Source organism: Benincasa hispida, chromosome 9 (assembly GCF_027475165.1).
Source record: "Benincasa hispida cultivar pf3 chromosome 9, pf3_genome.v1.1, whole genome shotgun sequence".
Lineage (NCBI taxonomy): Eukaryota > Viridiplantae > Streptophyta > Magnoliopsida > Cucurbitales > Cucurbitaceae > Benincasa > Benincasa hispida.
The window spans coordinates 49,628,780-49,642,976 of record NC_143486.1 but is presented as its reverse complement, the minus strand read 5'-3'; the positions used below and the strand labels follow the sequence as shown (position 1 = coordinate 49,642,976).

General features: G+C 30.5%; 1 protein-coding gene across 4 annotated transcripts; it reads right to left on the bottom strand.

The window, feature by feature from the left end:
* Window positions 1-7,230: 7,230 nt before the first annotated feature.
* On the bottom strand, window positions 7,231-10,393 carry LOC120084471 (Putative lysine decarboxylase family protein). 4 transcript variants are annotated; one of them, XM_039040258.2, is made up of 4 exons: window positions 9,717-10,393; window positions 8,226-8,354; window positions 7,863-8,047; window positions 7,231-7,778 (listed from the first exon to the last, which is right to left on the bottom strand). In XM_039040258.2, the coding sequence occupies exons 1-4, from the start codon at window positions 9,915-9,917 to the stop codon at window positions 7,397-7,399; spliced, it is 897 nt and encodes a 298-aa protein (XP_038896186.1). In that variant the 5' UTR covers window positions 9,918-10,393; the 3' UTR covers window positions 7,231-7,396. The 4 variants fall into 4 exon arrangements, with proteins under 4 accessions (XP_038896186.1, XP_038896187.1, XP_090173978.1 ...); XM_039040259.2 differs by having other exon boundaries at window positions 8,226-8,349; window positions 9,717-10,239; XM_090317852.1 differs by lacking the exon at window positions 9,717-10,393 and adding an exon at window positions 8,704-9,706 and having other exon boundaries at window positions 8,226-8,349.
* Between the last annotated feature and the right edge of the window lie 3,804 nt (window positions 10,394-14,197).

Sequence of the window (14,197 nt, the reverse complement as noted above, 5' to 3'; positions counted from 1 at the left end):
TATTTGTCTAATTTTTTACTTATATCGAAAAATACTTTAAATTCCATTTTAGTTTGCATTTATTTTTTAAACTTAAAAAAACAATCATTTTACATCGAAGAATTTAATTTAATTTTTATTTTAGACTTTTAAAAAGTAATATTTTCATCATTGTTATTATTCTACTAAATTTCTAAATATCAATCCGAGCATAAGTCAATGGCTAGGTGTATCAATTATCATTTATGATAGTTCGATCTTCTGTAACTGTTGAACTAAAAATTTACTCAATATCCAATTCCCCGACATATACTTATAAAAGAAATTAGGGACTAAAATATAAGATTTGGAAGTAGAGAGAACAAGATGGTACAAAACTTGAAAATTCATATATAAAAATTGATATTTTGAATTTAGTGATGCTGCTATTAGTTATAGCTTTCAATTTGAAAAATGAGTTATCAGTTGTTATCACTGATATATTTCTATCAATGATAGACAAATAATGGTTATTGTTGATATGTTTCTATCAATGGTAATGTTTTGATGTTTTCTTTTTTGTCTGATGATATCATATTATACTTGTTTGTAAATAATCGGGGTCTTTTGATTAATTTATTGATACATGTGGTGGGTTTGTATGTTGTTATTGATGCATATAGGTATAAAATGATATCCTTCTACGTTGATAGTCATAAATGATATCATTGATGACTACTGTAAGTGATATCTTTATATTGCTATCGATGTAAAGGATATCGCTTATAATATTTATGTATTATGTAATGTAGTATTTGAGATGAAGTGACTAATCGAAATTATTTGATTGTGCATAAAAGTTTTCATTGATAGCATGATATCATAATATCACTCATAACATGTTATTCATGATAACATGTTATCAATGATACTACTGATAGACTTTATACTCTTAAAATCCTATAAAAAGAAAAAAAAATTGTTGGCATGTTTGATAATATTTTCATTTCTCATTTTTTGAGAAATAAATTTGTTTAATAACTATTATCATTGCTTGTTTCAAACTTTTAATAAATGTTTCTAAAAATGGTGCAATCTTGAGGACTAAAAAGAGAAGTTTCTTTTAAATCAAAATTTTATTTGTTATTTATATTTAACGTTTTTTTTATAATAATCAAACTTGATAATTGACACTTGTGAGTTAGGCACTTTCAAGTCTTAGGTTTGAAACTAAGTCTCATAGTTCTTTTTTTTAATGATTCTAGTGGAAAATGGGAAGATGAGAAGATGAGAGGGAGGGAAATGTTTGGAGAGATGAGGAGATTGGGGAGGCGGAAGCAAAAACTAGAGAAAGAAAAAAATTAAAAAAATTAAAAAATTTGGAGAAAGAAAATAAAAGAAAAGAAAAAAAGAAAAAAAGATGGGGGAGGGAAGGAAAGAAAGACAAAACCGGAGAAAATAAAAGAAAATAATAAAATAATAAATGGAAGAAGAAGGCATGCAACAAGACAAGAGAGGGCAAAATCCAAAATAAAAAAAAATTCAAAGGTTGACTGGTCAATACTTTCATATTTGCAAATATTTTAAAGAGATACTATATTTTAAGACTTTTTCCCTTATTGTTCTATCTACTACAAATATCCTACCATTCATTTTATTATTTTTAGATTTTCAAAATAAAATACTATAAATGCAATAAATTATTAATTCTACCCCATGCAAAATTTTGAATCTTGCATGTAGGATATTTATAGTGATGGAAAGTGAATATTTGAAACATATAAATGAATTTATTTGTATAGATTAAATTCATTATTAGAAATTTTCAAATTGGATTGAGACTTTAAATAAGATAATGTTTCATGTCCAAAGTCAATATGTATGAAAGTTAAATTTGTAGTTTTTTTTTCCTTTTTTTTTTTTTTTTTGAGAAAATCATGTAGTTTCATCGATTTGAATGAGTTATGTTTGTTTTTAATCAAGTAACAACTCAATTGAGTTAAATTTGATCAATGTTTCAATTTTTGTATTTATTTTATTTAATTTTATATTTTGCAAAGTTACTAAGTTGTTAAACCATAAATAGCAATTTGGTTGCAACTTGGTTATTCATTTGTAGCATCTCATTCTAAATCGAAGAATTCTCGTTTTTCTTTCTTTTCATCGTGAGTTGAGCTAAGAGCAAATATCCAATAGTTCTGCCAAATCCAAGTAGTTCAAGGTTGTAATTCTACGGAAGTTAGTCGTTGTATCATGTTGAGACGATTATTACAGTTTACTTGCAGTGCGTGTAAAGTGAATAACCGTCTTCAGGACATCACTAATCAAAAGCGTACCTCGACTACGTTTTGATTCTCACAAAATTTTGAGGTTTTTTTCAAGTCTTTGGTTATTTCCATATCTGTCTTATTACGCCTTCTGGTTTACATTTTTTTTTAAATATTATACACTGAATATTTCTAATTGAGTTGTAATCAGCTTGTTAGTGTAGTTCGTATATATCATTTTCCCTCAACATTGCAATACCAAGGACAACTATTTTGACATAGATTTATTTATTTATTATTATTATTAATTGTAGTTTGCTCAAATTATTAGTCTTTAGGCAAGCTTTAAGATTTGAACTTTCTTTTGCTTCACTTTAGGCTTTCAAAATAAATAAATAAAATAAGAGCACAATTTAACTGTTTGCTAATTGGATCTTGTTAATTTTTTTAAAATGGTTTATTTTAATCATGTACCTTATGGTAAATGTCAACAATAATTCTGATTGTTAGTTAATTAAATGCTTTTGTTTTTTTATCTAAAAAATAGATTGGCCTAATTAACTTCTAGAAATACTTACCTGCCACTTTCAAAATTATCACATTTTTATTCTGTTACAACTAATACCATGAGTTATTTGCTAAATTTTAACTTATTGAAGACAACAAAAATGAACCTTTTAATAGTGTAAGGATCAAATGGGAAAAAATATCCATATCTATGAAAATATATAATTCAGCCAATGAAAAAAAGAAAAAAAAAATGATGAACTTCAAATATTATATATTTGGTAGTTGAAGTCTCATGAACACTTTATTTAGATTTTCTTTAAACTAATAATTGTATCGATTTAAACTCTAAATTTTTGTAGATGTATCAGTTTATACCTTTAGATTTCATTTGAAAAAGATTGCGTGAGACTTATAATATTTCAATCAAATTTCTAAATTGTCGTGAGTGAATGAATTTAGACCCTTTATTAACATTTGAAGATCATCTATACATCAATTCTTACACATATGTACAGACTTTCTCAAATGTTAGATTTTCAAAATGAACCATTAGAAATCACGGACAATTTTCAATATATAGAAACCCTAGCTATCCAAATTCATTATTGTATAAAAGCTTGAGATTTAATTGATAAAATTTTAAGTTCTCGCACGATATTTATATAACAATGGAACATAATGGAGGGTATAACTTGGTATATTTAGCAAAAATAAAATTTAAATTAATACAATTATTAATTTAGGATTTTAATGGATCCAAGTCTAAAATTTAGGAGTATACATTGATGTCTTCTTCCCATTATCTACTTTTAACAAACAATGTGTTGGGAAGGATTTAAAGATTTAACATTTTAAGTCAAAATATTATGTCTTAATCAATGAAGGTTATGTTGACCTTTCATATCGAAATATGAAAAATTTACATTAAAGTCTTATTTGGCAGATATATTATTATTATTATTTAACCAAATTACAATAAAAATTAACTTGAAATTACCTGTCAAATCGAACATAGTTCAATTGACATGTAAGTGTATTAATAATCATAAAATATGTAATTCGAATCTCTCTATCCCAGTGATGATATGAAGTCGAAAAGTATATGAATTAAAATAATATTTTAACTTAAAAAAAAAGAATAAAAAGTAAGGATAACATGGGTGAGATAGAGGTGAATGGATTCTATGTGTTAGATTTTGTGGTGGGTTGAAGAAAATGTGTGAACAAAATGTTGACACTTTGAAATCTAAACAGAAAGAGAGAGGCTTTTAATAACAACAAAGAAAAAGTTTGAAAATTTGTTGGGTGGGGATTACCCATAAATCATCACCATGCTTTTAAATTTGACTCTTTTTGTTTTTTTTTTTTTTAATTATAGTAATAATTTCTCTATTTGCCTATTCACCATTATTTAAGAACTTATTCACCTAACCCCACATTGCTTGAATATATAATGAGAAGATAAAAAGGCTACAAAACTCATTCCTTTCCTACATCTAAAATTCATATTTGGATCGAACATTTTGTGTTTAATTTGTAATACAAAACTCATTTCGTTCCGAAAGTTTTCAATCCAACTCTTTTTCTCGTCGTTTTCATGTTTCGCAGTCTCATTTTCTGTCTATCTTCGATTATTCACACTTTTCAACACTCTTCTGACTTTTAGTAACTCTTAGTAACTCTGATTACATTCCAGCTCTTCAAACACTTCCTAATAAATAAACTTTTTTTTTTTTTTTGTTGGCTTTGCTCCCATTTTATTTTCCTCAAGAAACCATCATTTTTCTGTTTGAATCTTTTTTTTTTTTTTTTTTTAATTTTGATTTTCATTTTGGAAGTTAAAAAAATGCATATATATGTGTGTATGTATGTATGGTATGTTGTGGGTGTGGTTACATATTTTTTTTTAATATAATAGTATGAAAATAATTGATAAATATTAAACATGGTGGTAATCATATATATGATATATTTGTTGATAGTTAGGTAAAGCCACTTTAAATTGTGTTTACAAAGTATAATTGTGGGCCAGATAAGCAACAAGATTGTGTTTTAAAAAAAAATTATTATATATATAGCGATTAGGTCTAAAGTATTCACAGATATAATATAATGTAAAAAAAATTTAAAAATATAATAAAATTTAGATCAGGCTCTGATGGTCGGTCAACAATATACTATATCACTAATAGGAGTTTATTAGTCATACAATCTATCACTAATAAATTTGCTATATTTACAATTATTTTGCAATGTTGTCATACACTTTATTATTAGTCTATGGTTTTGTAATAACTTATTTTTGTTAAAATATCATTTAGGTCTCTATATTTTGAGGTTTGTTTAATTTTAGCCCATTTACTTTCAAATGTCTAATTTTAATCTATGTACTTTTAGTAAATCTTAAATTTAGTCCCACAAAATTAATCTATATTGAAATTGACTAAATAATGATAGTAATTTTCATGCATGGGAATATATTATAATGATAGTACTTTTAGTAAATCTTAAATTTAGTCTCACAAATATCTTGAATATATTTTAAAATTTAGAGTGAAAATGGTAAAAAATAATAAAATGGTTTTTGGAAAAATCAACAATAAACAAGTAATAAAGACAATATTAAAGATTTTTTGAAAGCACGTGAACTATAATTGAACATTTGAAAGTGTAGAAATTTAAATTGAACAAACTTTAAAGTATAGAAACCAAAGTGATATTTAAACCGTGCCTTTATATATATATATATATATATATATATATATATATATATATATATATATAATTCTATTTGTTGCTAAGATGAGAAAACAAAGCTATACAAGCAATATGGGTGTGGGCTATCAAGTACCAAAAATGTTTTTTAAAATTATAAAAAAAGAGAAATCACTTTTAAAATAATTGAGTTGGCAAATAATCAATTTAAAGGTATTAGTTTCTTTTTGCAACTTTTTTTAAGTGATTTTAATCACTTTAGGAAATTAAAAAAAAAAAAAAAAAAACTTTCATATTAAAAAAATTGAAAATCCACATTTTTGGAAAACTCCAAAATTGCTTTCAAATTTAAAGTTTTTCCCTCTGCTCCTCGCGGTAATTGAAAAGCATTCAAATTTAAAGTTTTTTTCTGCTTCTCATGGTAATTGAAAATTTGTACAATCACTTTTTGCAACTAAACAAAGCGTGTGTTGAGAGTAATAGTTGGAGTGGTGATTTTAGAAAAAGAGATTTAGGTTCAATTGATTTTGTAAAATCGATTTTTAAACAATCAAATTTATGTTTGGTTCCAAACTTTTTTTTTTATGTGATTTTCAAATATCTTAAAGGGATTTTGAATTATTATGTTTGGTTCTAAAAATAAATTTGGAGTTACCCAATTACTTGAAATTGTATTTTCTATTTGAGAAATTATTATTTAACTAAATAATTATGGTAAATGTCTATTTCTTTTTATTTTATTGTTAAATTCTTATATGCATGGTTGATATTTTGAATAAGGTGGATCTTTATAATAGATATTGAAAGAAAACTCAAAATATATATAATTGATTGTTTTATTAATAATTTAATGATAAGTAATGTATGTCATCTTTTGTTTCAGTATTTAAAAAAATGATTTAAAAAATTGCTAACAAATAATATTTTAACAAAAATTGAATTAAATAGCCATTTTGAGACTGATTTCAAGTTGATCACTTAATAAAAACCACCTATCAACTAATTCCTCCAAAATCAATTTGAAATTATTTTAGATTTTTTTAGAATCAATTTTAGCCCAAGCCAAACACCATCATTTTAAGGAAAAATGATTTTGACAAGAGAAGAAGTAATTTTTAATCATCTCAAAATCTAAAATCACTCCTAACCATACCCAAAAATTGTGATAAAAAGCATTTTCAAAAATATGTAACGACAATGTTTATTAAAGCTCAAGGCGTAATAAAGTGCAATAATCTTCTAGGACTTAGGTGCAAGGTGTAAAAAAAAAGAAGCAATTCTTAATTTATTTTTTCAAAAAAAAATTATGTGAAGTGCACTATATTTATAACGACAAAAAAGCATTGTTGAAGTAAAAATATGAAAAAAAAAAAAAAAAACCCTAAACATAAAAGTTTTACATTTAGATTTAGTAAACTTGAATTTTTTAGGCCCCGATTGATAACCAACTGGTTTTTTATTTTTAAAAACTAAGTCTACTTTCACCCTATTTCTTACAATGATGTGCATCTTTCTTATTGAATTCTTAGTCAAATTCTAAAAACAAAAACAAGTTTTTAAAAGTTACTTTTTGAAGTTTCAAAATTTGGCTTAGTTTTTAAATCATTGAAAAGAAATAGATAGCAGAAGAAGAAATTTGGAGGTGAAAGTAGTATTCATAGGTTTAATTTAAAAAAAAATAAATGGTTACCAAACTTGAAGTAAAAACCCTATTTATTACTATTTTTAAAAATAATGAAAAAACCAAAAATTGATTTGATAAAGCCACGAGAAAAATGCATAAGGAAAAAGATGATGCTAATTGCTAATTACCAAGGAATTCCCATGGCCTATGATCCATCCAGGTATAAATGGTACATTGCTATTGCAGAAGAATACAAGGGAAAGAAGAAGAAAACCATACTGATTTACACTAGAAAGTTATTTCAATCAAGTCCTCTTCAAGTTCAACGTGTGCTTTCCAATCCAACTTCATTCTTCACTCTATCATGATGACATAAATTGTAAAAACTGGCCAAATACGCAACGGCTTCCGCGTTATTGTCACAAACCTTCCAAAGCGAATCGACCTCTCCCTTTGCCAAGGTACCCCACTTTTCACAATCATCGAAAAATTCGAGCAACTTCGAGTAGAGAGAGTCGTAGTTCATCAACAAGAAAGGAACTGGAAATTCTGACCCTATTCTCCTAAGCTGAATCAAAGCTAGAATCTCAAACACCTCATCAAAAGTACCAATACCGCCAGGGAGAGTAACAAAAGCAGTCCTATCGGAACTACAGCTTCTAACTGCAGCATCGACGAGCCCGTGCTTTCTTGCAGAGAAAAACCTGCATTACATAAAGCATTTCAAGCTGAGAGGGTACATTGTTCGCTATGTACTATCAGATAATTAATGGATCTATCTCTATCACCTGCAAGTAAAATAAGTTTCTGTCGGAAGGTAGGGATGAAACTTTGAGGATGTCCATTCACCAGATTCTCTACCGATTTTGAATCCACCTACAGGGTTTCCTGCTTGCAAAGCACCTTTCGTAACCGCATCCATAAGACCCGGACCAACACCTGACCAAGTAGTGCAATCCAAAAGTTCTGAAATCTGCATAGCATGGATCAAGAAATAGGCTCATAAGTCGAAGAGTTATGTATGCAACTAAATTTGATATTCTGTTCCTCAACATTCACCTTAACTTGAAAGGATTGAACTGTGGTATTGACCAGTTTATCGTCATGTGTTTTCCTCTTAACTTAAAGATAAAGATGGGAAATGGGCTTACCTCTCTACTCAATTCAAAAGCTTGCTTGTAATGAGCATGATCGGGTCCCATCCTTGAAGATCCAAGATAAACAACTCCTTTACCTAGTCTGTTTATTAATTCATAGCATTTTGCTATCTCTATTCTGACCTTATATACAATAGAAGACAATAGATAAACGAATATTAGGCAAGGTAAAACAATGTCCAAAACCTCAATAAGAAAACAAATCAACAGTTTACTGTTTACTCATTATTGATTGTATCACATAAAGAAAATCAAATCATGGGAACAAATCACTTTTCACTCCCATATTTAGCTGAGCACGTTAAGTTAAATATGAGATTAATACCCTCTTCAAAATCAAGTTAGAAAGTTTCAAAGGCCAAATAGTCATTAAAGAGCACAAAAGAAAATACCAGTACCCAAACCTAAAAAGCTCAAACCCAGCCACAACAAAACTCAACATAAATTGGCACCTACAAAATTTCTCTCTTACCTAGCCATTGGAACGGTTGAAAACGCAAACCTAATCACAAATCTCTAAACAACCGCAACTCGACTACAAGAGGGTAACATTTTCATCCCTGGCCAAGTTTGCAATGAAAAAGGATGAAATGAACGCTTTATGGTTACAATTAAAAGATGTTATAACCTCTAAAGATTAAAACTAAAGAGCATAAACCTCATTAAGAAAGGTAGAATCAAATATAAACTGTCATATCTCACTAGCATTAAAGATTAAAATACAAATGAGATATCCAAGATGGACAACTGATGCCTGCCACCACAAAGAAAAAAGGAAACAGTGAACTGACCTCCCTGGCAAGAAATATACAATCTCTTTATGGAGTGAGCAACTAACTTTGAACTATGTGTAGTGAGCATATCAAGCAAAAGGAAAACATGACCAATGGGAACTTCATATTCGAATTCGGGAAATCCTTATCCTAATAATATTTGAATTATGGTTTTTCCCAGTTCTCTCTCGTGATTAAGATATATCCTCTCTTTCACCAAAGACGGAGATTGGTTGAATCATCAAATTTTTGGAACATTAAGTACTACTAGATCAATTGATTTCCTTTCTACGAGGAACAAGCAAAAAACATTGGTATAGTCAGATTAAGATAGAACCAATTTGATGCTCAACTCTTAGATTTTAACTAAGATCACTCCAAATCTAACAATCCTCTATTGAACTCCAGAATCAAAAAATGGAGAAATGAACATCACAACACAATGACAACCCAGCAGAAAAAGCTTAAATATGTTAATACTCTTAACATTATGTCAGTTCCATAACTTAAAAAATCCAACAAATCCAATGTACTGAGAAACAGACAGTAACAGTAGTTTTTTCCTGAATTCCATGGATCTGGACATTTTGTCCTCACTAGAAACAGACATTTCATTTTCACATATCCATCAATAAAAAGTAAATCGAAGTAACCATGAAATTTCAGAAGAAACAAATACAAGATTCAAAAGATTTATGGAATTTGAAAGCACCTCGATGGGACTTGTCCTCTCTTCAAACTCAATCGCTTCATGCTTGCTAAGTAGAGCTCTCACAGGGTTAGACCTAGATTTGGAGAACTTGAACACTATCTTCTTCTCTCTTTCATGGAACAATTGGAACTTCACAGTCTTCTGGTGCGAATTTCGCACCAAAATTTCACACCCCGAAGAACCCATCATCGAGAAACTCATGGTGGAACACGCCGATTGTTGTGCGAATTCGATTCTTGGGATTTTTATACAAATTCGTCAAAATGTTCAGAGTCGTGTGGAAGAAACAGATAGGTAGAAGAAGAAAGAATCGACAAATTGGGGTTTGAATTTGGAGGGTTTTGAGCTTATGAGGAGTGAGAATGAGGAATCAAAGTTCCCATTTGATCGCCAATTCGGATTTTGGCTGGCCGCCCAGAGCTTCGAAGTTTCCGAGGAGAAAGGTGTGGAATTGAAATTTTGATACACAAACTAGCGTGTTTACGTCATTGTGCATATGCTAGATGAAATCATTTCCAAAGATTTAAAACTTAAATGGTTTAAATTAGGGTTGGCAACTGGGTGGTGTCACACTCCTTCTCGAGTTTATATTTTAAACCCAAAAGGAGACATGAAGACATCAGATATTACCCTTTTGTACATCTACTGCCTAAAAACTTGTTTTCCAGCTACAACTCATAGTTGAGTAATCTCATTAAGAAACATTTTATACAAGTCATTATCGTTTAACAAGTAATAAATACAATAATACAATGTTTCTGAACATTCCTATTACAATTGTCTAGACGAAATGATTTCCACAATCATTCTACCGACTGGTTCTAGGCACCACCCATCGTCCTCTTCCTGATACCTGAGGGGAAATTAAGAAAACATTTGGAAAACGTGAGCTAGAAGACTCAATGAGTGGTAAGTTTGAATTAAAATAGTATTTGGTTTTGAAAACATTTTTGGAAAGGCAATATTACAGCATATGCAACCATAGAATGTATGATATCAGTCTGGTAACTAACGCAAAGTTGGTATGACCACATGTTCCTCCAAATATGCAACAAATCATCCATAACCTGGTTTGACGAAACAATTTCCAGTACCCCAAACAATTCATCGTATGTGCACATGTCGATAATTCCCTCTAGACATACTCGGACATGCTGATAATCCCAACCAGATACACTAACAATCTTAGTCAAACGTCCATGAAGTATGCTAACAATATCCCGGGTTCAGTTTCCAGTTTCCAATCAAACCAATGAAGAACAAGCATCCAAACGAACCATAGTCAAAATAGTCATCCATATAAAGAATGGCAAACCAGTAGTTAAAATCCAAGAAAACATAATTTCAGATCATGCCAAGTTTACAAAACTGTACATATAAAGATGTCCACGGGGCGGGGGGGGGGGGGGGGGGGGTCGGGGATGCCATTCTCCATCCCCGTCTCCGTTCCCCATTTCATTCCCCATGGGGATTGGGTTCCCCGCGGGGAATTTTTCCCTGTTACTTTTTTTTTTTTGGTAAAAAGCTAAATAATTTAAATCACTAATGTGAGCAAATTTTAGTTAAATAATTAACTTTATCACTAAATTGTTTATTATGGTTAGTTTTATATGACAATTTGAATTTAAAGATAAATTATTCAAATTTTGGCTTAAAAAAGCTAATTAATTTTTTTTAGTAGAAAGAAATAAATATAAATCAAATTATTCACATATATAATCTAAATTTAAACATTAATTTATTAGGTTTCCCAATAAATAATCAAATTTGAAATTTAAATGTAATATTTATATAATAATAATAATAACATAACATTAGATAACTATACTAAATAAATATGTAAAAGCTAATCGACGCAGGGTCGGGGAATGCATTCCCATCCCCGTCCCCGTTTAGCTCACAAGGAATTTTTTTCCCCCACTCCCTCATGGGGCCCCGTCCCCGTAAGAAAATTGGACATCTCTATGTACATATATATTATTGCATATGCATAAATACATTCAAACAATCAAATAAACCACTCACCGTTCTGGGTTCTATTTTCCTCCAAAGTTCTTAATTCCCTTATTTCCCCTGTATTAACCAAGTAATTTCTTAGATTCCTGTGCTTATGGTTAACCATGATCTTAAAACAATTCAAATTTCATTTACTAACCCTAAAAATCCCAAAACAAACCTTTGAATTGGAAAAAGATAGTGGATGGCCGCAAGATTGACTTTTCTACATAGTTAGGCGCAAGGGTTGACCTTCCCTACACAGTTGGGCACATGGTTTGACATACAACTTGTTGTTGATGCAAGATAACTCCACCTACCACAAGGTTGGGCACATGGATGTTGCCAATGATGTCAAGATTGCGCCAACTTCCTCCAATCACACTTTTATCACTCTCTTTATGAAGGTCTTTTGAGTTGTGAGATGAAAGAGAAGTCCTCAAGGGTATCTATAGGCTCTTGCCCTTCATCCTTGTCATGCTTCCTTGCCACCAATGCATGACACCTCCACCTTCCAAGTTTTTTTAGTGTCAACATCATTGTAGGCTACCTCCTACTTCCTTGCCACCACCTTCTACTCTTGTTTTGCATGCCCAACATTGCATCTCCATCTTCTACCTCCTACTTAAACCAACCAAACTTCACTCAATTGAGCCATACTCCTCTCTTTCTTGCAATTAATTCAAATTTCCTACCATGGGCACATGGCTCTCTTGTTGGGCGCATGACTTCACTTGTTTGATGCATGGTCTCTCCATCCATGCATCCAACTCCCTCGTATTTTCCATTCTTGGATCTAACTTTATTTTTGTTACACCATGACTTCTCTTGATCATGTCTAGAATGTTGAACAAGGCTTGTTATGCGTCTATCCTCTCCCCTATGCGCCCATCTTTAGTTTTTCCTAGGGTTTCTCTGGTTGTTATGTCCTATGTTGTCAATCACTTAACCATACTTCTTCCTTCAACATCCCCTTGCCCCTAATCTTGTAAAATCTTGCGCTAATCTCATGTTCATTTAAAGAGTGTATGATTCATCTTATGCTCTTTTAACTTGCTAACAACTTGACTTTTAATGTTCAAGAACTTCCCATGAACGCATACTTTCTCATGATTGGCGATGGTTGATCTTGTTGGGTGTATGGACCTTCCATCCATGCGTCCAAATCTCGTTTCCTCCCTCTTGTTTTTTGTTTCCCTTGCTATAATAGAGTTCTTTCCCTCCAAAATGTCCAAAATTGCCCCATATGTGCCAACCAAGTTCCATATAGATGTTTTCCTCTGATTACAGCATGGCTTGATTATAGCATACCCTCTTCCCTTTGAAGCATAGCTTGATTGTAGTATAGCCTCTTCTGATTAAATCATAGCTTGATTGTAATCTAAGGTATGCGCCCATGAAGCCTCAGTATGCACCCATGAAACCCTAGTATGCACCCATGAAGCCTCAATATGCAACCATGAAACCCTAGTATGCGCCCAACTTGATCTTAGACTTCTTTAGTGTAATTCTTTTCCAAAGGGTTGTCTTATACTTCCACCTTGTTCCCTATGGACCCAATCATGGATTCCATAAGATCCCCCTACGCGTCTGAAAATCTACCTTATGCGCCCATCTCCCCCATTCACTCATTCTTCCATAACTTCTACCATTTCTTTCAAACATGGCTCTTTTTTATCAACCCATGGTATAATCATATGTCCTACTTGTCCCTCACTTTTCCACAAGGCTCTTATGCTTTAGTCAAACTTTTAAATTCAATTTCGAAAAACTCAAATTTCAAGATCTTGCTAAGGTCAAGATGTCATAAGCGAGACTGGGGACACTCCCTATCTCCATGGGAATTTATAATCCTCGTCCCCATCCTATTTCCTAATTTAGGAAGTCGAACTCGGGGTCGGGGAATCCACATTCGAGGATCAGGTCCTGCGGGAAAAGGTTCCCCATTTATATTTTTATATTAAATTATTTTTTATTTAAAATAAATTAAGATTTGATATTTATATTCAAATTTTAAATATGTTATATAAAAAAGTATTATTATTATTATTTTTTATTTAAATTAATAATTAAAAAAATGTTTTAGATTTAATAAAAATTTTAAGATAATTATATTATGAAATAAAATTTAAAAAAAGTAAAAAAAAAATAAAAATTATTATTATTATTATTATTATATACATATATATATGAAGAAACATAAGAAGGTCCTGAGCGGAAACGCAGATCGTCCCAATTTTTAATTTTCACAAAATGCAAAATTACAGAATAAAATTATTATGCAATAACACAAACTTACAGCATGCCAACATAGAAAATAAAAGGAAAAACTAGGGTTTGAGAAACCTTAGCATTGAAGAACCCTTCTTCACGAATTTCCTCTTCTCCAAAATTGATCACGAACAAAACATGATCCAAAATGACCACCACCAATTGGAGCCTTCTGTATTCTCTTTTGGGATGAAAATCTCCAAGGAGTTGAGTGA